Genomic DNA, 22,552 nt, shown 5'->3' with positions numbered 1-22,552 from the left:
TCAAGCATCACATCGACAGAAGATGAGCTGCAAACTGATCCTGGGGGCTGCTTTTCCCAGAGCTTCAACTCAAATCAATAATGAATCTCATCCAGCTGCAAATACCATTTTCTGCGCTGATATTCTTCACCATTTTGCCAGTGTTGACAGGTTTTTGAGGAGAGCGAGTGTGTGAGAGGCATGTTGGCGTGTGTGTGGGTGGGTATGAATCTAATCTCTCAAAGTGACTTCCATCTCACTGTGGGGCGGGGAAGGGTGGGGGATCTGCCTTTGGTTCGGCTGCATGAAAAAACTAAAATGAATAAAAAGTGGGCTGGTCCACGCAGTCTTCACAGACGCCTGCATGATAATCCCAATCTGTGGCCATTAGTGCACTGAGGGAACGAGCAAGGAGAGAGTTCATCAGAGAGAGAGAGAGAGAGAGAGAGAGAGAGAGCCTGAATAGAGATGCACACGGAGGGAAAAGAATGGGAGAGAGAGCTTTTAAGGGATTTGGCAGTGATTTGTAGAATCTCACTGCTGTAATGTCTTTCCTCGCTTTTCTCTAACTCTCAATCATATGGCACCCTGAAGCCTGAAAGTCAGTGTTTTCATTTTATGAATAACAACTACTTTTTTTCGACCAGCGTTTATAGTTTGTCGTGCTTATTTCGGAGAGTGCGCGGCGGCGGTCTGAGATGACAGAGGATTTACCTTTTGGTGAGGAGAGGAGAGCCTTGCCTCTACAAATTTAATCCCATTGTGGAACGTGGATGGAGGCCTGTTTGGAAGCACTCATGTGATGGATAAAATCCAGGCTGGTCAATGAAGAATGGGCAGGTAAGAAGTGCCTTTACATGGAGAAATGTATCTTGTTACAGGTTGCCTGCAGTGGGAGGTAAAAGGAAAACATTTTCTTCGACCATTGTGGGATTTATGCAGATTTAAATAATGCCGTTATTTTCAGAATCTTCACATTTCCACCCATCTGACTTAAAAGTGCCGTCCAGAAAAATAGAAAGATCTTAGGTCTCAAACATGAGTTTTTAAACGTATATATCTACTGCAATATTGCTATGTATTGCAATTTGAAACTGATATAATTATGGTTTTATTTGTATTAAAAACATGGATTTATCACTTAATTAGGTTTTCCAGCAATCAATTTTTTCCATCGCTTGAATTCTTACATGCAACATAAAAACATCTGTACACTCTTCACCCTAATGTTTAATGTGGGTTGTGTCACTGAGAAACATGCAGATAAAATCAACCTGTCTAACTTTTGGAGCATGAAATGCTGCGACAGACCGGTTGATGTTTTCTGTTTTGCAAAATTTATAGTGTTTTCCATCACTAGCTGTCTGATAAAAGCTATTCACTCTGTCATCCTGCGTGCAGTCTTGTCCTCGTATACAGATTTTTTTTGTCCAGCTTGGATTGAATGCAACAAAACAGGTTGCAGCAGATTCTTTTAAAAATTCATTCAAAAATTATTGTTGTTTCTATTCCAACCTTTTTTTATTCTAATTGTTTTTTTTTTACCAAACATTCACGTTCAATGTAAAAAAATGGATTCAAGATTTTAAGTCTCCAAAAAGATGACAGGTTAAAAAAAACTGAAGAAATGCAGGTTGTAATGAGATCCACAGTAGCGTCTGACCAAAAACATTTTTGAGACTGACTCAAGTATTCAACAGCACTTGACAGAAGAAGCCTGAGACTCTGAGTCATCTTGATGGGACAGTAATCGGAGCTCTCTATCCTCCCTCAGGTGTTACAGGTAGAGGGAGTGGCCTCGTGCTGTCAGTACCTCTGCTGGTCCTCATCATGACATCAGAGGTCCACTCATCCCATCGGTGCTGCTCGCTCACTTTGGCCTTCAGACGCCAAACATGGCTTCGGCTGACGTGGGCGCTGCTGGTGAGTACCGGCCCGGGCTCATGGGCCCAGCAGGGCTCCCAGCCGCAGTCCATCAAAATCGAGGGGGACATCACCTTGGGCGGGCTGTTCCCCATGCATTCTCGGGGCGCTGCTGGCGTGCCCTGCGGGGAGATCAAGAGAGAAAAGGGGATCCATCGATTGGAGGCCATGCTGTACGCCATGGACCAGATCAACAGCGACCCGGACCTGCTGCCTAACATCACTCTGGGGGCCCGGATCCTGGACACCTGCTCCAGGGACACCTACGCTCTGGAGCAGTCGCTCCTCTTTGTCCAGGCCCTCATCCAGAAGGACACGTCGGATGTGCGCTGCTCAAACGGAGAGCCTCCCATCATCCCCAAACCAGAACGCGTGGTCGGCGTGATTGGGGCGTCCGGCAGCTCTGTGTCCATCATGGTGGCCAATGTGCTCCGATTGTTTTCGGTGAGTTGTTGCGTCTCTCTCTGAAAGGGAAGATTCCTTTTTATTATTCTTCTAAACTCTTTTCGTTAGGTGAGCAGATTTGTTCAATCCGAGTGAAAGCCGATTTCCCCTTGTGACTTCTCCTTTCCATCTATTCAGGACGGAGAAAACAAAAGTCATTCTACAGAAATAAGTGATGAGGGGTCACAAGGAGCGTTGTATCACTTTCAGGGCCCACAAACCCAAAATGTTAGTTGCCGTTAACTGTGCTAAAAAATAAACACGCTGATTTCTTTCTTCACTCTTTTAGTAACATTAGTGACTGGGAAGGCCACATTTCCATGTGTCCGCTTTTGATGTGGAATTATGCCTCAAATTAGCTGATTATTCTAATTTAATAAATGTACATGCTTGTACTGTTACGGCCGTACTCATTTAAGCGTTTCATCCACTCTTAGATGATTAATGGGTCCATCATTACATTTAGATCATATTCTGCAGCATGAACACAGTAACTTTTAATTGCAGTTTGACAAACCTAAATAAGAGTCCTCCTCAAATGAAATCACATCTTCTAATTTGATATTTTGATTGATTGATTATAGTATTATTATTATATACATCCCCGTATTTCTGCTGTATAGACAATTATTCAGCACATATAATACCCGATATTATTTAGAAACAAGTCATTTGAAATGCTCGTTTGAATGATCCTCCGTCCACGTCACCGGATTTTGAATCCATTGTTGTGTGTTGCCTCCGCAGGCTCATCCCTGTTATGTGTTCACTGTATTTTTTTATTTTCTCATTTTACAGATGATTGACTTCCTATGATTGATTACACTGCTCATGGTGATGCTGTGTAAATCCCACATTATGTCGTGTTCTCATCGACTTAGTAACATAGTCTGGCAGATATCTAGAAGTGTCTAAAAATAAGCACAAGTCTGGATTTAAATTGGCCAAATTTCTTTTGTTACAAGAAAAAAAAAGTTTGACTTTTTGGGGCTTTCTTCATGGTGAGGATGTTGATTTGAGAGGCAAAGAGGGGCAGCTTTCATGAAGGGCAGATGTTAACTACAGAATTATAGATCCCACCCTCTGCTAAGCCCCTCTCAGCAGCTCAGGACCCCGGGATGAAAGTAGAGCTTCAGGGCAGCGGGATGACAGCGGCCCGGGCGGCGTGGAGTAGATTTAGTTAAATGGTATGTTTCCTCCCACTGTCCATTTGAGCTGCTCTCATACTTCCATACAGGGAACATCTGCTCTGGCTAAGATGCAGATGTTGCAGCGTCTACCACACATGCTGTTTTATCGTAACCCTTTATATTTTGTTTTTCAGTAAATGAAAACTGTAGTTGTTGTGCATATATATATATATATATATATTTTTATATATATATATATATATAATGTCATTATATCAATTTGTGTTTATTTAGCACTTCAGCTTGTTAAATAATAGAATGTACAGTTCATCCAAGAGTATATGAACTTGTTTCTGAACTAAAGTTTTAATAAATTACCTACATAAGTTCCTTAAGTAACATTGACCAAGCGATTATTAACTGACTATATTGCAGGATTAAAAACTAACTTTAAATTTAATTTAAATAAATTGCTTTTTGCCTAGATGATCGCCTAAAATGAGCTAATTGACTGATTTGGTTATGGCAGTGGAGATTGTTTACCATTTTCGATATTTCATTGAGGAAACGATTCATTAAAAATCTAGCTATGCATTTGCATAATTAAATATATTCTATTCATAATGATTGCATTTTATTTATTATCATTTCATATTTAATCATAACCTGAAACCTCAATGGTTTCAGAACTCTAAAAATTGATATTGCTACTAAAGGAAACTATTTCATCCACATGTTTGAACTTGAACCTTGAAGCGCACGTTTTACATTTGGAATAAACCATTGATCATTCTTTAACTCACATAACAAAATTAAATCCTGCCTAACATATTTATCTTTATCTGTTTTTAACATGTGTTAAAGTCGATTCAGACCATTAGGTCGGGGATAAACCACAATCATATTCCCTTGGCTGGGATCCTGGGTCATTTTGGACCACTTCAAACATCTACTGATGTCGAGAAGATTTCAGCCGTACGGGATCGTAAGAGGAAGTGTTACTGCCCCACATTGATTTTGGAAAGTGAATTGGTGCAGATGCTTTTCCGGGATTAGTTTGAAGAGGATTAGTTCTTGTTCATTACAAATTTGTATGCAAACAAATGAATCCCCTCGCTGAAACTGAGACTTTACGCTCTGCAAACATGCAACTTGAAGAACTTGTCAAACAGCATCTTTCTTTTGCTTGAGAATGTGGTCTTTAAAAACGTGCTTAACAACTAAATTGAGTTTGACAGTGTTAACGCACTGCAGCAAAGTGGAACGTTGGAATGAAATATATTGTATGGCTTACAGCTGAGAAATGCTTGCCTTTTCTAGTCTCCTGATCTCTGTCTCTGCCTCTGTGCTTAACGTAATTTGACTAAAACCCCTATAATCCTTCCACATAATCTGTGAAATGGTTCTCTCGGTCCGCTCTCCTTCACTACCCCTTGTGTCTACCTTTCTCTCCTCGTCCCCTGCGTTAAACCCCGACAGGGCACCGGCATTAGCAGGGTCACGGTTGAGATAAACCCAACGACATAAACCATGTCGTTAAAGAAGTAGAACACCAGTAAATTAATCTTCTCATCCTTTTTTTTCTTTCAAACAAATGCTTTCACAGATGTGGTTGCGCCCATCTGTATTTCACTGTGACCTTGTTCATATCGTCGGCACAGACAAACTCTGGACAGATTGCCCTGTGAAGTTATCTCCGTTCTGAGAACTACTGAGAACATGCTGTTCAAGAGATGATCGTTCTCTGCCATAGTCCTTTGGAGATTTCAATGCTCTACAACTTGTTAGTATCAATGTGGAAGGCTTCCATTCAGACACTGTTAAGGTTTTATCTGTGAGTAACTGGTGCATCATCCCCTGATATGCTTCACTGATTCTTTGAGTCATTGTTTTCTATCTTTTCTACCACATATTGGCCTCATTTCACTGCCCGTGTTTTCCCCTTGACCCGTCCGTCATCGCTGACACATCCTCCTGTCTCAGATCCCCCAGATCAGCTATGCCTCCACTGCCCCGGAGCTAAGCGACAAGAGCCGCTACGAGTTCTTCTCCCGCGTGGTGCCGCCTGACTCCTACCAGGCCCAGGCAATGGTGGACATAGTCAAAGCCATGGGCTGGAACTACGTCTCCACGCTGGCCTCCGAGGGCAACTACGGAGAGAGCGGCGTCGATGCCTTCCTCCAGATATCCAGAGAAGCAGGTTGGGTAGCTGGCTTTGTTGTTGTGAATTCACTGCTTTGACAATAAGAGATTACTCATGTATCAAGCCGTGTTGCTCTCTCTCATTAAAAGACTAAAATAGGAGAAACAAAATCCTTTAAAACCCACAAACTACCGGGTCAAACAGTCACCGTCTCATCGTTTTAAAGCTCAAATGGTTTTTACTCGGGTGGAGATTTCATACCATTATGGCTTCATTCACATACTGAGCATTAACAATTGACATTGCTGGACAGTTCTATAGCAGCATGCTGACGGTTGGTCCACCATTTCCCTCCGGACTGAATGCTGAATAACTAACTAACTAATTCACTGGGCAGTGAGGGGAGAAATAGGAATCTACAGCAATAACAACACATTTCCAATATCTCTGACACAGGTGGGCTGTGTATTGCCCAGTCCATAAAAATTCCAAGAGAGCCCAGACCAAACGAGTTCGAGAAGATCATCAAGAGACTGATGGAGACCTCCAATGCTCGGGGGGTCATCATCTTTGCCAACGAGGACGACATCAAGTCGGTCAAGTTTTTCTACACGTTTTTTTGAAAAAGAAAATCAGTCAAATGATAGTGTTTTAAGTTGAATGCCAACACAGAGGAGTGAAATGGAAAGGGTGTGATGACGGTAATTGGTTCTCTTTCAGACGGGTGTTGCAGTCTGCCAAAAAGGCCAATCTGACAGGACACTTCCTGTTTGTCGGCTCCGACAGTTGGGGTGCCAAAAGCTCCCCCATCCAGGACCAGGAGGATGTGGCTGAGGGTGCTGTCACCATTCTGCCCAAAAGAGCCTCTATTGACGGTTGGGCGAAAATGATCAGATCAAAATATGAAATCTTAAGGCCGCCGCGTGTTTGTGCGTCTTTACGTGTCGACGCCCTCATTTCACTTCCTGGTTGTAAAGTCTTGCGGGTGTTCACCTCCAGAACAACAGGCGGAGTAACGTGTTTTGTTGAAGACGACCTGGAGAGTCACGTCTTTGTGTGTGGAAGTCGCTGGTTGCTTTATTTATTGATCATAGACTTTATTGCCCCGTGCATCCACACTGCTGCTTTCCATCAAGGACACATTTGTCCCGTATTTTCCTCCACGACTTTGTTCCCCTCGTTTGTGGAGATCTCCCTCCATGAATCAGAGGCCATCCGGCGTCCTCATAGTCCGCCAATGACGGCTTGTACAAGCGCTCATATTTAAAAGCTCTTCAATCTGATCCGTTCTCTCGTAAACGTTCCTTTTAATAACGGCCGTATTGTGCTGTGAAAACGGAGACGTGAGACTCCGTAATGGACGTAGTCAGAGACCAATCACAGCCTGGTGCTGCAGGACGCTGCGTCGCTTTAGACGCTAGTCTAGAAAAATTGTTTGACGCACGCAAGGAGGTGTGAAAAGACACGCAAGGAACACGCATGAGACACGCAAGGCGTCTCTCTGAAAACGCAGAAGCATAAACTACGCCAAGTGGATGCAATATGTATTGCGACATTTGACATTGATTGATGATTCTAATAACAACGCGACAAATAAAGGAAATTATGTGATGAAATGACGTTTGATAAGTTGGCGAGTGATATTTCCACCCTGGCACAAAAAATTGTAAATTGAGTCAAAGCCATATTTCACTATGAAAAAGATTAGATTTTCTTTGCTGATTTTAGCACCATGTTATTATTGGTTAACTGATCAATGACATTTTTATGAAACATTAAACCAGGTCTGTTTTAAAAAATGATTCAGGGTTTGACCAGTACTTCACTTCAAGATCTCTGGAAAACAACAGAAGAAACATCTGGTTTGCGGAATTCTGGGAAGACGACTTCAAGTGCAAACTGACACGCCCGGGCATAAAGTATGAACTTGGTAGAAGAAAATGTACAGGTAAACAGGCTGCAGTTTGAAAATGGAGGCAAGTCGTTGATAATGAAATATCATAGCTCTGTGCTTCTGAGGAGCTTTGTCTTTTAATTATTTTGCGATGCATTCATCCCCTTTTGGCACTTCTGTTATCCATCAGGCGAGGAGAGAATCGGTCACCACTCTCAGTATGAACAAGAGGGCAAGGTGCAGTTTGTGATCGATGCGGTGTACGCCATGGCCCACGCATTACACAGCATGCACCTGGACCTGTGCCCTGGCTACATGGGTGTCTGCGAGAAAATGGACCCTGTGGAAGGACAGATGCTGCTGCAGTACATTCGTGCGGTCAGCTTCAATGGTGAGCTTTCGATCACCAGTCTCTGTTTTTGCCTCCTGTCTGATGCCATGTGTGATGATTTAGAAAATATCGTTTTTTAAATGGACAAGAAAGTGAGATTTTAGATTTTTGCTCGTGGAAAGATTGCTTTCGCAACGGCTGTTCTTTGTCACTGCATGTTTGAAAAGGAACACATTTTTAAAAAAGAGCAAAATGGAGGTCAGCTTGAAGTCAGAAGACTTAAGATGTTTCTACTAATGTACCTAGCTCCCACTCTCCCTAGGGCGGCCTCCCCGCTCTTCCCTTCACACAGTGTTCCCTCCTTTTCATCCTGGATCTTTCATTAAAAAGGGAAGTCACAGTTTGGATAAAGAAAAGTATTCCATGAGAGCATCACATTTACTGGTCTCCTCCTGCTGGAAGACCTCAGCGTGTATGGAAGACTTTCTGATTGAGCGCCTACAGGGACCTCAGGGGAACATTCAAACACGTTAGAGTGCACCGAAAGACTGAACTCGCCGAGCAGAGCCTTCACTAAAGAGCACTCAGCCTTCACTTGAGTGCACATGACCGAAGAAATCAGACATAAGCTGCATTCTACAGCGTGTGGCTGTTTTTACTCGGCCACCAAAGATAGAGGTGATGTTTCTAGCTTAGAAAGCTGTAAGTCCTCAACGTCTTTGACTCACTCACTTTTTTTTCGATCTTCAAACTCTGTCTCGTCGAATAGGCAGCGCAGGAACTGGGGTGATGTTCAATGAGAATGGAGACGCTCCCGGTCGTTACGACATCTTCCAGTACCAACTGTCTAACGTCAGCAGCCCCGGCTACAAGGTCATCGGACAGTGGACGAACCACCTTCGCCTCAATGTAAATAATCATTTCGTGGGATATATGACGATTGATTTCTCAAATTAGTTGAGGACAACTAATTCTTGGCTAAATACGCGTTTAATTAGACCAGTGTTTGTCCAGTTTAATTGAAGCATTTTCCTACCATGTGTCTGTTAAAGACAGACAGCATTCTTGTGTTTGTACATCCACCCTAGGCGGACGAGATGCAATGGTCAGGAGGACACCGTAGGATCCCTGACTCGGTGTGCAGTTTCCCTTGCGAGTCTGGAGAGAGGAAGAAGATGGTAAAGGGAGTTCCCTGCTGCTGGCACTGCGAGCTCTGCGATGGCTACCAGTACCTGCTGGATGAGTTCACCTGTGACATGTGTCCCTTCGACATGAGGCCCTTGAAGAACCGCACGGGCTGCCGGCCGACGCCCATCATCAAGCTGGAGTGGAGCTCCCCCTGGGCCATCATCCCCGTCTTCCTGGCCATCCTGGGCATCCTGGCCACCACCGGGGTCATCGTCACCTTCATCCGCTTCAACGACACGCCCATCGTTCGGGCCTCTGGCAGAGAGCTCAGCTACGTGCTGCTGACAGGCATCTTCCTCATCTACCTCATCACCTTCCTCATGATAGCCGAGCCCAGCACGGCCGTGTGCGCCTTCCGCAGGCTGCTGCTGGGGCTCGGGATGTGCATCAGCTACTCCGCCATGCTCACCAAGACCAACCGGATCTACCGCATCTTCGAACAGGGCAAGAAGTCGGTCACGCCCCCCAAATTCATCAGTCCAACCTCCCAGCTGATTATCACCTTTATACTCATCTCGGTGCAGGTAGGCGGTGGGAGGCTTCTCCCCCACACATCCCCTTTAGTTCTTTCCAGCAGTCTGACTCACGCTCCTTTCTCCGCAGTTACTCGGTGTGTTCATCTGGTTTGGTGTGATGCCCCCCCACACCATCATCGACTATGAGGAGCAGAAGCCTCCCAACCCAGAGTTTGCCCGCGGAGTTCTCAAGTGTGACATGTCCGACCTGTCCCTCATCTTGTGTTTGAGCTACGCTATTGTACTGATGATCACCTGCACCGTGTACGCCATCAAGAGCAGGGGCGTTCCCGAGACCTTCAACGAGGCCAAACCCATCGGCTTCACCATGTACACCACGTGCATTGTGTGGCTGGCCTTTGTTCCCATCTTCTTTGGCACAGCTCAATCTACGGAGAAGGTGGGCAATTTGACATGTTTATATTTCACTTGTCCTGGGATTGGAGGAACTTGGACTTTACTTGAGTACTTTTATGTTGCTTTATACCCAACTACACTTAAGAGAAACATTACCAGCTGGCTTGAAGTTCAAAGTTTTGGATACACCAAATGATCAACTATTAGATATATTTACAGGCTGAACTACGCAGCCGCTTACAAAGTAGTACAATATATATAATATGTATGATATGTTAAAAAAATACTCACACTACTGATGTTGGATACAAATTTAATTTCCTGCATTGACATACTTCAGTAAAACTGTGAATGCTTGAATTTGGCTTGTAATGGAGAATTTCTACTGTGTGATTACATTCCTTTGACCTAAATATACCGTACGCAAACTATAGAGGGGAAATCTCGACCAAGTGTGTCTGCAGCAACTACTGGTTCAATGTTTGATTGAATGAATACGAAGTGATAGGGTTAGGGTTAGGGTTAGGGTTATCTAACGTCCAACATCTACAGAAGACCGCAACATTATGTATAAATGCAGAGTGAAATCTTTGACTTAATTTTCTGCTCAGGTAGACTCCAATAAAACTGCTAGTCATTCTTTGCTTCTATATTATTGGTTTGAATGCCCTATAATAATCCTTTAAATATGAAATGGCAGAAAATGTTTTGAATTTATTTCCTTAAAGGAATCGCACCCAGGAAATATTTTGCTGGCGTCAGCTCGATATTTTGGAAATATTACCACGTTTCTGCCTAAATAACTTTAAATATTATAGGAATTGATCAACATTCATTTTTCCTTATGTACAATTACTAATGACATAACTATTGTCTTCATTCCATTAATTGATTGGTTAATATATCCTTGTGTCAAGTTTAATCTATTCATCATGAATTAGTTAATTATCAAATTAAGATTAGTAAATTCCTTTGGTCATTCATTTATTCATGTAGAAGCTCGTACTCCCTCTGCCCTGTGGCTCTTTGCTTTGGATCTTTCTTACTATTGGTAGTAATTTAAAACAAAATTTGAAAAAATCATTCAATACAATATAACACGCACTGATAACTTCAGTTAAATGAATTCCTCAGATTCAAGTGAGATGTGAATATTACATTGGCTCAGTACTGCTGTACTCACAGGACATCCTGCCTCCACTGTACTGAGTGTTTTATTTAGCTTGTGGGCTACTTCACAAAGTAAGAGGCTGTTGGGGGGGAATATTTGAAAAACACGGATACACTTTGACTAATAGAGAGCAGTATTATGAACCAGTCAGGCTGAAAGAATTATGGCCCGAGGTGCTTTCAGTCTTTTCACCTCCGAATGGAAATGAAGTGTATTAAGAAAAGGGAGTGAGGGAAGGAAAGGAGGTCAGATGAGCTGAGGGACCATTTGAATCAGCCAGTTCAATTAATCATCACTTAGAAGAATAACTAACTATAGAAGCTAAATTTTGTCTGTCTCATGAAAATAGTGTCTGTCATCCTCCCATTATGTGTAGAACCTTGTGTGGCAGGAGGTGATTTACATGCTTAATGTCTCTACAACCTTCTCGCCTCGAGCTCGCCACATGTTCCCAATCAGAAACAGCTCCTTTTACGAAACGCAGAGGTCACAGAAAGAAACCGACCAAGATGATAAAAGAAGCCATACTGTTTGGAGATCAGCCTGCGAGAAAACCCGGATGTTCTGCTGCTGCTGAAGATAGCGTACAATTTCTGACTTATTCATGGCACAGATATATCTTATTTATGGCACATGTGTCTTGATTCATTTATGACTTGTACAGTTTGTTAGAATTATAAGTTCATAATTTATCGTGGGATAATCCAGGGAAAAGTTACTTCTCGTTATTACTGTTGGATTTGAAATAACAGGAAGGAGGAGTGAGGAGACGGCATGTCCAAAGAAAGCCCGTAAGCAGAGCCTCCTTTCCTGGCTACATATCCCAGGTCATGAATCATTTATCAGGGAAAAGACGTTGCGTGCTGAGCTTTGAGATGAACATTATAAAAACTGCATTGTGACAACCTTTGAGTTGACATGGTGCTTTTTCTCCAACCTGTGCAAGATTATATGATCAACTGTCAAGCACCGCTAGGCAGATGCTGAATGATTGAGAGATCCGAAGAAACACATTGTGTGTGTGTGTGTGTGTGTGTATAGATGATCTTAACCTGCCTGGTCTCTGCTGCAGATGTTCATCCAGACCACCACCCTGACGGTGTCCATGAGCCTGAGCGCCACCGTGTCCCTGGGCATGCTCTACATCCCCAAGGCCTACGTCATCATCTGCCACCCGGAGCAGAACGTCCAGAAGAGGAAGCGCAGCTTCAAAGCTGTGGTGCAGGCGGCTACCGTGTCCACGCACCTGTCCCAGAAGTCCAACGATAAAACCAACGGGGAGTCCAAGATCGTTCCGGACAGATCCCAGTGAGGGGGTTTTATTCTCGTGTCAAAGGCCAAACTGAGACGGCTTAAAATGGACTGCTCTTTAGCACACTGAAACAAGAGCTGGAAGGACCTTCACATTACCACATACATGTGAACGTCACAAGGAGGTGTTACTTTTAACTTTCCCTGGGATAGTTGTTAACAGCAACCTTTGCCCCAGGAGTAGATGTGCAATGATGTGGAACCCCTCGGGGTTAATGAAGGGTGGTCTACTGGCTCTACAAGCACTGCATGGATTGTTTTTATGTGTAGAAGAATGTTTTGAATTGACATATCATTTGTATGGGGATGTTGTGATTATTTCTGCTGGTTGCACTGGAAGGAACCATATCCCGTTATTATTTCTGATAGAAATCCCCCCCTGGGGAGGTATAATGAATCACTTTTCTATAATCACTCCTAGCAGTAATACAATGTCCAATCACTAATGCATCACTGTGTTAAAGTGTTTCACTTTGATTAGTGCTGTGTATGCAATTATAAAGGTAAACGCCAGTTTTCATCTGTAAATTCATGAGTGCAAACAGGATACAAATGATTATGAGCAGGATGCTGCTCTACGTGGTACTTTTACACCACGTAAAAAAAAACATTTCCCCATATTGTTTGTCAAAATACAATCAATCTTGTTCATGCATTGGAACCCTGTCAAAGAGCTTCCCGTCATCGGTTGCTTTCAATTTTGAGCCACTAAAGTCCCTTTTGCAGTGTACTTTTTGTTACTTGATCTGTGCACAACTCAGGTTTTACTGATGTCTTTTCAAACGACCTTTCCCTTGACGGGTTTCCTGCTCTCGTGGAACAGTCCAGGCCTGAGATTCATGTTTGCATGAAAACACAGCGTGTACTGCCCTCTGCAGGGCCACACACCTCAGTGAAATGTTTGTGGATGAAAGCACAGTCTAGAGGGAATAGTTTGTAGACCCCACACAACCATTAATAAAAAAAAAATGTTTATTATCGAAGTTGGTTTACATCTGGCAGGACCATTGAAACTAAAAATACCTTGAGTAAAAACATCCACATGTTTGTGATGGATTTCAAATAAATGTGAAAATACATATTTTTCAGAGCATAGAAAACAGATTATTGAATATCAACAAGCACTGACACAAGAATGGTCCATAAATAAGTTGGTTTGTCTCACACAGAGACCCTAAACGTAACAACAGGGAAAGGCGGTGACACAAAGCTGCTCGAGACAGTCGCCACATTTAAATCAGCAGATGAAAAGAAGAAAATGTATATGCAGGTTTGCTGGTATGTGTTAAGTAGCTCAGCATCCATCACAAGGTCAGTCACTGCTTAGAAAGGAAGTCCGGATCAGAGTCCTGTTTGGTGCCGGTGGCAGAAACCGCTGCCTGGCTGGTTCTGTGCTCCAGAGCCGCACAAACAGGCTTCGTCCCAGAGAGGTCGTCCTTCACTCGAGGAAGCCGTCCAGAGTCATGCAAGGTGCCATCCTGGGTTGAGGCCTGGTTACCTTTTTCCTTTTAGCTTTCATCAGCGGGCGAATCTCTGATAATGGAGACTGGAATGAAGCGCTTTGTTAAGGCTGAATCAACTGAGGGAAACACTTCGCTATGTTCACTATCGAGACATTGTGTCGGTGTGCTGTTTGGAGCTGGGTGGGTCACATGCTACTTAGTAGATGGTTTAACCAGCAAAGATGAGCAACCAATACCAAGCAATCATATTAAACACATACAGTCCACATGATGGAAACCCAAGGATACGGGTTGGATGAACTTGGTACGTCCTCCCAAACCGTCGTAACCACTGCTCACCTGAAACAAGAAACAGTTCATCGAGCAACTCAAAAGGGACCAACATCACATAAAGCATTGGACTTAGCGTGCAGGAGATAGTTCTGTTGTACGTACAACTCCGAGCTTCCTCTGAGGGTCCAACATGCTGCCGAAAGTCTTCTTTCTGAAGAGGAGGGAGTTCCGCAAAAAAGGATCCAGGGAACAATCTTCGTCTCGAGTCTGAGGTGAGAAAAAAATAATACTTTGAGAAATGTGCAATTCTCTTGACAATGAACAATGTGGAGTGACATTCACAAAGCTACCTTGCTTAAGGAGGAACTTTTCTCAAAGTGTTTGGACACAGACGACCTGAAAAACAAATTAATTTACCCAACTACGTAATTTTACAGTATACAACAACACAAACAAAATCAGAAACTCACGGCACACACACACGCACAGCAGCAGCTCCCACAACCAAAACAGAACGCACATTATCGGGTCACATTTAACTCACGCCGGAGGATCCAGCCGCATCTTCTTGGATTGGAACTGCGTTTGTCTTTTGGCCAAACCGTCCGGCGTAGTGACGTCGTACGTCGTGTTCAGGTCAATATCATGGCTATCTGCGGGCTGGTGGAGGCGAGGCTGCTTCAGCTCCACTGGCGCCGGGCTGAAACGATGAGTCCAGAACCCTCGTCAGTAAATCACAGACAGTATTCCAGTCCAGTGGCTGCGTGCTACACACCTCTCAAAGACGAGCCGGCTTAGGGCTTCGTTTGTCCGTGTCGGGGTGCTCAGAGTCCTCTGAAGAAACTCCACTTTCTTCTTAAGGCTCTGTGGACACACAGCCATGCCGGAATCACGACCACGACTTTCTCTGGTACTGAAAACAAATGCCCGTTTGGTGGCGTTGGCTTACAGAGATCTCCTTGTCCGCGTTGGCCAAATCGTTCTGCAGAGATTTCATGTCATCTCTGGTGCGATTCACCTCCACCGTGGCTTTGTGTAACTAAAATGGATTTAGAAAAAAATCTGACCTTAGAGAGATACACATTTAAGATTGGAAGTCAACACACTGGGAGGAAGCCAAACTCAACGTTACCTTGTTGTTTGAGGAGAGCACTTCTCGCTTCAGCTTCTCACACATGTCATTTGTAGACTTCAAGCTTCCTTTTAGATTGTCATACTCTCTTCAAAACAAAAGAGGGATGGGGAGTCGAAGGCTTAGGGACTGCAGACTGGCAAGTTGAGTTCATGAGGACTGAACCTCAAAACGAGGTAGTATCCAGAATTGTATCAGCAGCTATTGGGCTCCTTACTTTTTGAGCGAGATGCAGTAGATGGAAAGCTGCTCCACTGCTGCTTGGCTCACACCCATATCTGAGATCATGGACTCCACCTCTGCTCTTTGGCCCTGCAACAACACATCCAGGCTGGGACAATCCAGCAGTGTAGGTGCATATGGTGAGAAGGACTTTATTGTACATTGTTACTAGAAAGTTTGATAAATCATGAATATTGTCACACTAGACTGAATATTAAGAATTCTAAGCGATCAACTATTTATTGTCCAAAATACAAATAATTCTTTCCAATATGCATCATATACACTGTGATATTAAAGAGCATGAACATGTGTTTCAAACATGCAGAAAGGCCCTTATTGTGGTCAATACAGTGTGAGCACACTGAATGGGACAGTATTTGTCTGCATGCACGTACCTCTCAAAGGCTTTCATTCTGGTTCGGAGTTTCCGGGCTTCCTCCTTGGCAGCTTGAGTTTCATTCTGTTGCGTCTCAAGGTACGTCATCTGTTTCTATCAGAAAACAATTAACAGATAAACAAGAAAGTATTTGCAGAGTAAGAAAAATCAGCTAAAAAAATAAAATAGAGAGACTGCTTACTCTGAGGCTAGAACAAAGCATCTCCTTTTCCATAACATCCTTCCGTACACTGTCCAGGTCTCTCCTCTGCTTGTCCACGACGTCCTTTAGATTGTCCACCGTCTTCTGCTTGTCCCGCCAGTCTCGTTCTACAAATTGATCAGACAGGGCGATGAATCAGGGCTGTCTGCTACTTTCAAAAATCGAGCATCACAACATAGTGAAGTTTCTCACCTTTGGAGCTTAAAAGCACCTTCATTCGATCAAGCTCATTCTACGTTAGGGAGAAACGAGCACAAGAAATGTAACACTTGAAATCAAATCTCTTTTTGATGCGATGTTAAGAAGGTACATCAAGTTCAAAATCATCACAGTCTTTTCCTCCACGAGTTTCTCCGTAACAATAACTCTCACTCGAACACAAATGATGCTTTCTGTTTGGTACCTGCAAGCTTTCCGGGTCCGTTGTGCCCTCCTGCTCTTCACCGATGTCAAAGTACAGCTTGTTGATAATGTGTCTGGTGCTGACCTACACACATGGGGGACAACAGTATTTAAGTAGTCTTTCTTGGGTTTGGCACATTGGTCCAGTCTTCAGTAAAGTACTGCACCTGCTTTCTACATTGTGGACAGGTTTTTGTAGGAGCCGTCTGAAACCACTGAAGAAGACTGGGGATGGACAAAAAAGAACTATTAGTCATTTCTACAGCCATAAATATGACTGAAGATTTGACTTTCTCTATCGGATACCAGTCATAGTGGAACGTGTGTCCGCAGTGGATGGCAGCAACATCTTTGGAGTGATCGAAGAAGTCCGAGCATATTGTGCAATATGCTCGGATGGGCATCTTGTTGTCACGCGGGTCACCCTGTTACGAACGCAGTACCAAACCAACATTACTAACATCGATATGCAATGCTCCAAGCATTACTGTATCCGTGTGTGCGAAAATAGCCTGGCTAAAGAAGAACTGTTAATGCTAACTGTTGTGTGCTAATATTGACACGTTACTTGCCCAGCTAACGTTAGCTAGCTTTGGGAGATAAACGTTGGCTGCTTTGTCATAAGATGCCATACTTACAAAAAAGGAAGGCGTGAAGTTAAGGCGCAGTCTTATCGTAATCACACATCGCTAATGTGAGGAATAAGACGTGTTTTAGTCGAGCTGGAATAACGTTGTATCAAACGGGCAGAACTCGTTTTGGACAATGACGTCTTCCTGTTTCCGCGCTGTACGTTCAAACGTAGGCCGCGCCCCTTTATGCTGCATTCATGTCCCTGTGTAACTTTTCTTAAATTCAAGAAATCAATGACGTGTGAACAGAGCTTCTGATTGAATATTATATCAACAGAAGATACAACGGGGCTGATGGATAAAATTAGCATAACTTTTTCGTATACGTAATTTTTCGGCTATATCCAAATAGAACACATTGCCACTCACTGTGACTGAGGAAAATAAGCACGATAGATCGCCTGGTGTCCGACGTGCTTTAAATGCACCCTCACGATCAAATAAAACGTTCTGCTAAGGTTACATAACGGCGCCTGCATAACGCCAAATGCAACATTCAGGTACTAGACTAATCTATAAATATTTGTATATCATCCTTTTTGACACATAAATGCCAGTGCACTGGTGCCACAAACTATATGACTACCGCATGGAGTTTCTCTGGACTATAACTTCATATCCCACAATTCCTACTTCCGTAACCTACCGTGAACTGTTCGGACCATCAAGAAGAAGTCGCGTTACTTTTCCCCGCTCGCGCCGCTTCTCGTTCGCGAGCGTCGGTCGCGCTGTGACCACAGAGTTGTGTTGGAGCAACAACGATCAAATGCACACAGTTCCGGGAACGAAAGGTAACGATTGGGAAGCAACGGAACGAGTCATGAGACGAACTGTGGTGAAAGCAGAGCTAGCTAGCCGCACACACCGTGGACTGGGCTAAAGTTAGCCTCAAAGTAGTTCTCCATCAGCGAAACGTCTCTATGCAACTGAACACTACGAGTTCAAGTCACCACGAAGGAGAAATCCTAGTCATTTTTTTGCATGACACCAGTTGACGTCATTTCTTGTACCGTCAGGGACACAAGTGAAACTCGGCTTATTGACATTTTAACGACTCGCGCGCCGGGGGCCACGTCACTGCAGCAGCACATCTTTACCGATGTCAATGCGATAATCTCAGTCTCTGTCGTTGAACTCTGACCCCACAGCTGTGTGTGTCCTGCCAGGTGTGTGTGGCTGCCTTAAGTAGCAGTGATGGATGGACCTGCCGTGTCGACTCTGGCCCCCGGGGGCCGCCTCCGCGCGGAGAGGGCGGACAGCCCCACACCGGGTCTGGTGGAGGGAACGGAACCCGGTGAGGTGGAGCCTCGTTCAGCACGTTTTCCTCTTAAGTCCTGAAATCCAAACCACAGCAGTGGAGAATTGGAAAGCTCAATTAGTGTCACTGTGAATGTGACCTACTGCCTCCAGTTGCAGCTATTAGACACACGATGCGATACACATCATAAGTAATGAATTAAAGGGCAGCTCCACTTTAAGAATACCACATCATAAGTAATGAATTAAAGGGCAGCTCCACTTTAAGAATACCATGCCACACCGACGCTGTAAGAACAGCCAGATTCCTTCTAAGGAGCTGTGATAACACGGTGGTCCCCTGACTGAGCAAGGGTGGCGGTTCCCACCCCGGCTGCTCCATGTCGAAGTGTCCCCGGGGAAAATGTAAAAACCATGGGTTAAAAATACAATGTAAGTTGCTGTGGATAAAAGCATCAGCTAAATGTAATGTCTCAAAGTTTAGTGGTGAAAGCTTGTTGGCAGCCGTACAGATGTGTCACATCACCAGCTAGAAGAAAGCCAAATCCGATTGACTCTTCTAATTTGGTCATGAGATAAACATGACGCGTCCGCATAGTGACATCAAGCCAACTCGGGATCAGATATGTTGTGTTCTCTATTGTTGCTGTGGATAGCTGGGGCCGAAGTTTACTCATTTCTCTCCCCGTGGATGGTCTGAAAGGATCGTACGCACTAATATTCACATTAAAACATCTGCTACTGAGGCTTTGCTGCATTTACTGGAGACACTGATACAAAAAGATCAGTGTGGATAGTTTTTTATTTTTTGTTATTGAAAGTATAAAATCGAGATGGTATAATATACAGTTGCGCATCATTACTCAGTTTTTCCAAAGTCCATTAGCCCCTTTTTCGAACTGTCTCAGTCATTGCGTGGGAGATGAACCTGGATGATGTCCATAAAAAAGCTTTGGAAAGCAGCTGTGACCTGTTACCGTAACAACGGAAACTGTTCTTGAGATACACTCATATAAATTGTTTTTGTGAAATGACGCCACGTTTAGACGTGGACAACTGGTCGAAGGGGAAATGTATTCTTGCTTGGAAGTGTTCTTAAACAATAAGACTGTATGTCTGGTCAACCCCATGACCTCCGTTAGAGAGCAGCCTCTTCCTTTAGCTTTTCTATGGCAACCAGCCTCATCCAAATGCCAAACAACAACAAACGCATCCTCCAAAAGCGCTTCATTGTTCTACAGATGCTCACTAATGCGTATGTGTCCACACAACATACTGACAAACATTTGACAACATAGGTGCCGGTCAGAAGAGTGCCATGTTCGTCCACGCGCAGTCCTTCGAGGATCTGACCGCTGAGGACGAGGATCAGAGGGAGGCCGAAGTGGAACAGTCGGGCGAGTGTGCCGAGGACCTGACGGTGCTGGTGGGAGAGAAAAGCCCAGAGGAGGAGAAGGAGAAGAAGCACAATGACATCACATCGGAGAGTAGGACCAAGGAGGAAGACGTGTCCGGCGAGGCGTGGAGGAGCCACAGAAAGCACGTGTTTGTGCTGAGCGAGGCCGGAAAGCCAATCTACAGCCGCTATGGCACTGAGGAGGCCCTGTCCAGCACCACAGGGGTGATGATGGCCCTGGTGTCTTTTGTTGAGGCCGAGAAGAACATCATTCGTTCCATCCAAGCAGGTCAGGGTGTACTCTGGTCCGGGAGTCAAAAAATAAGTGCATTTTGTGAACTAGGTTTTTAATGGGTGTCTAACATTCTGTATCAGATGGCTGTAAAGTGGTTTTCCTCAGCAAGACCCCCCTGGTCCTGGTATGCGTGTCTCGGACCTCTCAGACCGACAAGGAGCTGCTGCGGGAGCTGCAGTACATCTACTACCAGATTGTCAGCCTGCTGACCCTCACCCAGCTCAACCACATCTTCCAGCACAAGCAAAACTTTGACCTGCGCCGCCTGCTGTCCGGCTCCGAGTACCTCACCGACAACCTGCTGCATCGGCTGGACCGAGACCCCGGGCTGCTGCTCAGCGCCGTCACCTGCCTGCCTCTGGCCAGCTCCGCCAGGGACGTGGTGTCGTCCGGCCTGCAGGCCGCCAAATCCGAGAGCCTGGTGTTCTCCATCTTGCTGGCGGGCGACCGCCTGGTTACTCTGGTGAGGAAAAAGGACCAGTTCCTGCACCACATAGACTTGCACCTGGTCTTCAACCTGGTGGGCTCCTCCTCGTCCTTCCGAGAGGGCGAAGGCTGGACGCCGATCTGTCTGCCGAAGTTCAACACCGCTGGGTTTTTCCACGCTCACATCTCTTACCTGGAGCCTGCGTCTCCGCTCTGCCTCATCCTAGTCTCGACCGACCGAGAGGATTTCTTTAACATGTCCAATTGCAAGCAGCGGTTCCTGGAGAGGCTGAGCAAGCGCAGCGCCTACCCGGCCTTGAAAGAAGCCCTTAAATGTCCCAGCTATTCTGTGGCTCAGGTCGGCATCCCGGAGCTCAGGCACTTCCTGTACAAATCCAAGAGCTCAGGGCTGTACACCAGGTGGGCGCGACGTCACAAATCATGTGAAGTATTCTTCTGTAATTCTCTGCGCCAGATGTCCAGTGTTGCTCTAGACAAGATACTCTTGTTCTTTTGCCTCCAGTCCAGAGTTCCCTGAAGTGTACCAGTCTGATGGAGAGCAGGAGCGGCTGATGGGATTGTACCAGCGCCTCCACGGCAGCCTGCACCATCCAACCAGACCCCTCCGCTCCTTCTACCGCTGTGGAGAAACTGAAAACCTGCTGGCATGGGTGAGCCTGGCGTACTGAAAACGGTCGTTTAGAGTTTTGAAAAAATAGGGCACTTTGAATTGGACTTTAGTGCCGATCAAAGGAAAGTTAGCCATTATTTTAAGAAAGCAGCATTTATAAGTTTGGCTGTTTGGGTCTGCAGGTGACGAGCGGCTTCGAGCTCTACCTGTGTTTCAGCCCGCTGGGGACCAAGGCCATGGCCGTCTCTGCTGTCAACAAACTGCTAAAGTGGATCCGGAAGGAGGAGGATCGCCTCTTCATCCTGAGTCCGCTCACATACTGAGACCTGAAGAGACGGCCGATGCCGATGGTGCAGCCATTTGGTATTTGCTTCATGATTGTCCGAGCTTTTTTTTTTCTTCTTGCTTTTGGATTCCGTTGATCTAAGTCAGGGATTTGTGATTAAGTGGCAATGACGTTAAAATAACAGTATTTTATCTGTCTCACTTTTTATAACTGAATATTTGAATGACGACGGCAGCAGCTTCAGCATCATCCATGATGACCCAACAACATGAACGGTGGTGCTTGTATGATTTTGGAGATGTTTTGCAAATGTCTGTTTTACTGTAACAGCCCAATTATGCCTCTAAGACTATGAAAGACGCTGTCATTGTTTTGTAAAGGCTTTCCTCTTAGTTCTTAAAAATCAGGAATGAAACTTGTATTAAAAAAACTGGAATTTCTTCAAGGACCTGCAGTAGAATGTATTCCCTTGTTGTGACACATGCTGTCAAAATAGGAGTTCACCACATTCCTGTTGCCCTTTATGATTACATGATGACCAATAACTGTAATTGTTATTTCACCTCAATGCACTTTTTTATGCAAAAGGCACTCCTAAGACAAATGTGTTCATGAGTCTGTAACCTGATGACTGCTATCATTGTGTGTTAATGTTAAGGCATCTTCATTTCACTTGCTCCACCTTGCAGTGTCTATTTGAATGTCCATTAATTTATCATATGTGTTTATTAATTAAGAAAGGTATTGTATGACAATGTGTCAAAAGTCCACTGTATTTCAAGGTACCCTGCTTTGCGTAAGGAAACATCCCCACATCTGCCTCCACTGATCATCCCTTCTCTAATGATCATTGTTCAACAATGTGACCGTGACAACGACCATTACAACTCCAGAATAATCACACACAAATAAATCACTGGTAATGAAACTGATCATGTCCCTTGCATGGCTCCCAATTTTTGTGGTTTCTTTCTTTTAATAATAGTCAAAAGGTAAAATAATACTCTCCCAGTAGAAGTACATTTACAAAAGTTTTGGCAGCAAAAGTACTTGTTGGGTGCAATGGTCGCTTTCAGAGTTGTGCTTTTATATTTTTGGAATATTGTTCCTGATGCTTTAACATATAACATGCTGATTATACAGCTGGAG

At 44.4% G+C, this 22,552-nt stretch overlaps 3 protein-coding genes across 6 annotated transcripts; 2 read left to right on the top strand and 1 right to left on the bottom strand.

The window, feature by feature from the left end:
- Window positions 1-322: 322 nt before the first annotated feature.
- LOC120835137 (metabotropic glutamate receptor 6) lies at window positions 323-13,468 on the top strand. The gene is made up of 11 exons (XM_040203749.2): window positions 323-819; window positions 1,754-2,346; window positions 5,460-5,676; window positions 6,076-6,211; window positions 6,340-6,494; window positions 7,427-7,567; window positions 7,704-7,904; window positions 8,614-8,753; window positions 8,933-9,556; window positions 9,636-9,947; window positions 12,148-13,468. The coding sequence occupies exons 2-11, from the start codon at window positions 1,810-1,812 to the stop codon at window positions 12,385-12,387; spliced, it is 2,703 nt and encodes a 900-aa protein (XP_040059683.1). The 5' UTR covers window positions 323-819; window positions 1,754-1,809; the 3' UTR covers window positions 12,388-13,468.
- traip (TRAF-interacting protein) lies at window positions 13,341-18,272 on the bottom strand. Of its 2 annotated transcripts, none has more exons than XM_040203755.2 (16): window positions 17,759-18,272; window positions 16,787-16,905; window positions 16,648-16,705; window positions 16,482-16,565; window positions 16,271-16,310; window positions 16,058-16,185; window positions 15,875-15,969; window positions 15,472-15,585; window positions 15,255-15,342; window positions 15,072-15,161; window positions 14,898-14,986; window positions 14,667-14,822; window positions 14,473-14,518; window positions 14,285-14,389; window positions 14,138-14,188; window positions 13,341-13,932 (listed from the first exon to the last, which is right to left on the bottom strand). In XM_040203755.2, exons 2-16 carry the CDS (start codon window positions 16,882-16,884, stop codon window positions 13,825-13,827), a joined length of 1,350 nt encoding a protein of 449 aa, XP_040059689.1. In that variant the 5' UTR covers window positions 16,885-16,905; window positions 17,759-18,272; the 3' UTR covers window positions 13,341-13,824. The 2 variants fall into 2 exon arrangements, with proteins under 2 accessions (XP_040059689.1, XP_040059688.1); XM_040203754.2 differs by lacking the exon at window positions 17,759-18,272 and adding an exon at window positions 17,119-17,305.
- Window positions 17,504-22,335, top strand: mon1a (MON1 secretory trafficking family member A). Of its 3 annotated transcripts, none has more exons than XM_040203751.2 (6): window positions 17,545-17,903; window positions 18,279-18,406; window positions 19,668-20,054; window positions 20,141-20,906; window positions 21,010-21,157; window positions 21,300-22,335. In XM_040203751.2, the coding sequence occupies exons 2-6, from the start codon at window positions 18,307-18,309 to the stop codon at window positions 21,438-21,440; spliced, it is 1,542 nt and encodes a 513-aa protein (XP_040059685.1). In that variant the 5' UTR covers window positions 17,545-17,903; window positions 18,279-18,306; the 3' UTR covers window positions 21,441-22,335. The 3 variants fall into 3 exon arrangements, with proteins under 3 accessions (XP_040059684.1, XP_040059685.1, XP_040059686.1); XM_040203752.2 differs by having other exon boundaries at window positions 17,762-17,903; window positions 18,261-18,406; XM_040203750.2 differs by lacking the exon at window positions 18,279-18,406 and having other exon boundaries at window positions 17,504-17,903.
- The last annotated feature ends 217 nt before the right edge of the window (window positions 22,336-22,552 follow it).

This window comes from Gasterosteus aculeatus, chromosome 17, assembly GCF_964276395.1.
Source record: "Gasterosteus aculeatus chromosome 17, fGasAcu3.hap1.1, whole genome shotgun sequence".
Classification (NCBI taxonomy): Eukaryota; Metazoa; Chordata; class Actinopteri; order Perciformes; family Gasterosteidae; genus Gasterosteus; species Gasterosteus aculeatus.
The sequence above is the reverse complement of the archived record's forward strand: the minus strand, read 5'-3'. Positions and strand labels throughout refer to the sequence as shown.

Bases quoted from the DNA above. Each gene is read 5' to 3' on its own strand.
- LOC120835137 (XM_040203749.2), top strand. From the start codon at position 1,810: ATGACATCAGAGGTCCACTCATCCCATCGGTGCTGCTCGCTCACTTTG. The intron at 2,347-5,459 runs GTGAGTTGTTGC...CTCCTGTCTCAG, and splicing joins ATGTGCTCCGATTGTTTTCG to ATCCCCCAGATCAGCTATGC. The intron at 6,212-6,339 runs GTCGGTCAAGTT...GTTCTCTTTCAG, and splicing joins GCCAACGAGGACGACATCAA to ACGGGTGTTGCAGTCTGCCA.
- traip (XM_040203755.2), bottom strand. From the start codon at position 16,884: ATGCCCATCCGAGCATATTGCACAATATGCTCGGACTTCTTCGATCAC. The intron at 15,343-15,471 runs GTAAGGAGCCCA...TTTGTTTTGAAG, and splicing joins TACTGCATCTCGCTCAAAAA to AGAGTATGACAATCTAAAAG. The intron at 14,189-14,284 runs GTACGTACAACA...TTCTTGTTTCAG, and splicing joins CTCAGAGGAAGCTCGGAGTT to GTGAGCAGTGGTTACGACGG.
- mon1a (XM_040203750.2), top strand. From the start codon at position 17,663: ATGCCAGTGCACTGGTGCCACAAACTATATGACTACCGCATGGAGTTT. The intron at 17,904-19,667 runs GTAACGATTGGG...TTGACAACATAG, and splicing joins CACAGTTCCGGGAACGAAAG to GTGCCGGTCAGAAGAGTGCC. The intron at 21,158-21,299 runs GTGAGCCTGGCG...TTGGGTCTGCAG, and splicing joins CTGAAAACCTGCTGGCATGG to GTGACGAGCGGCTTCGAGCT.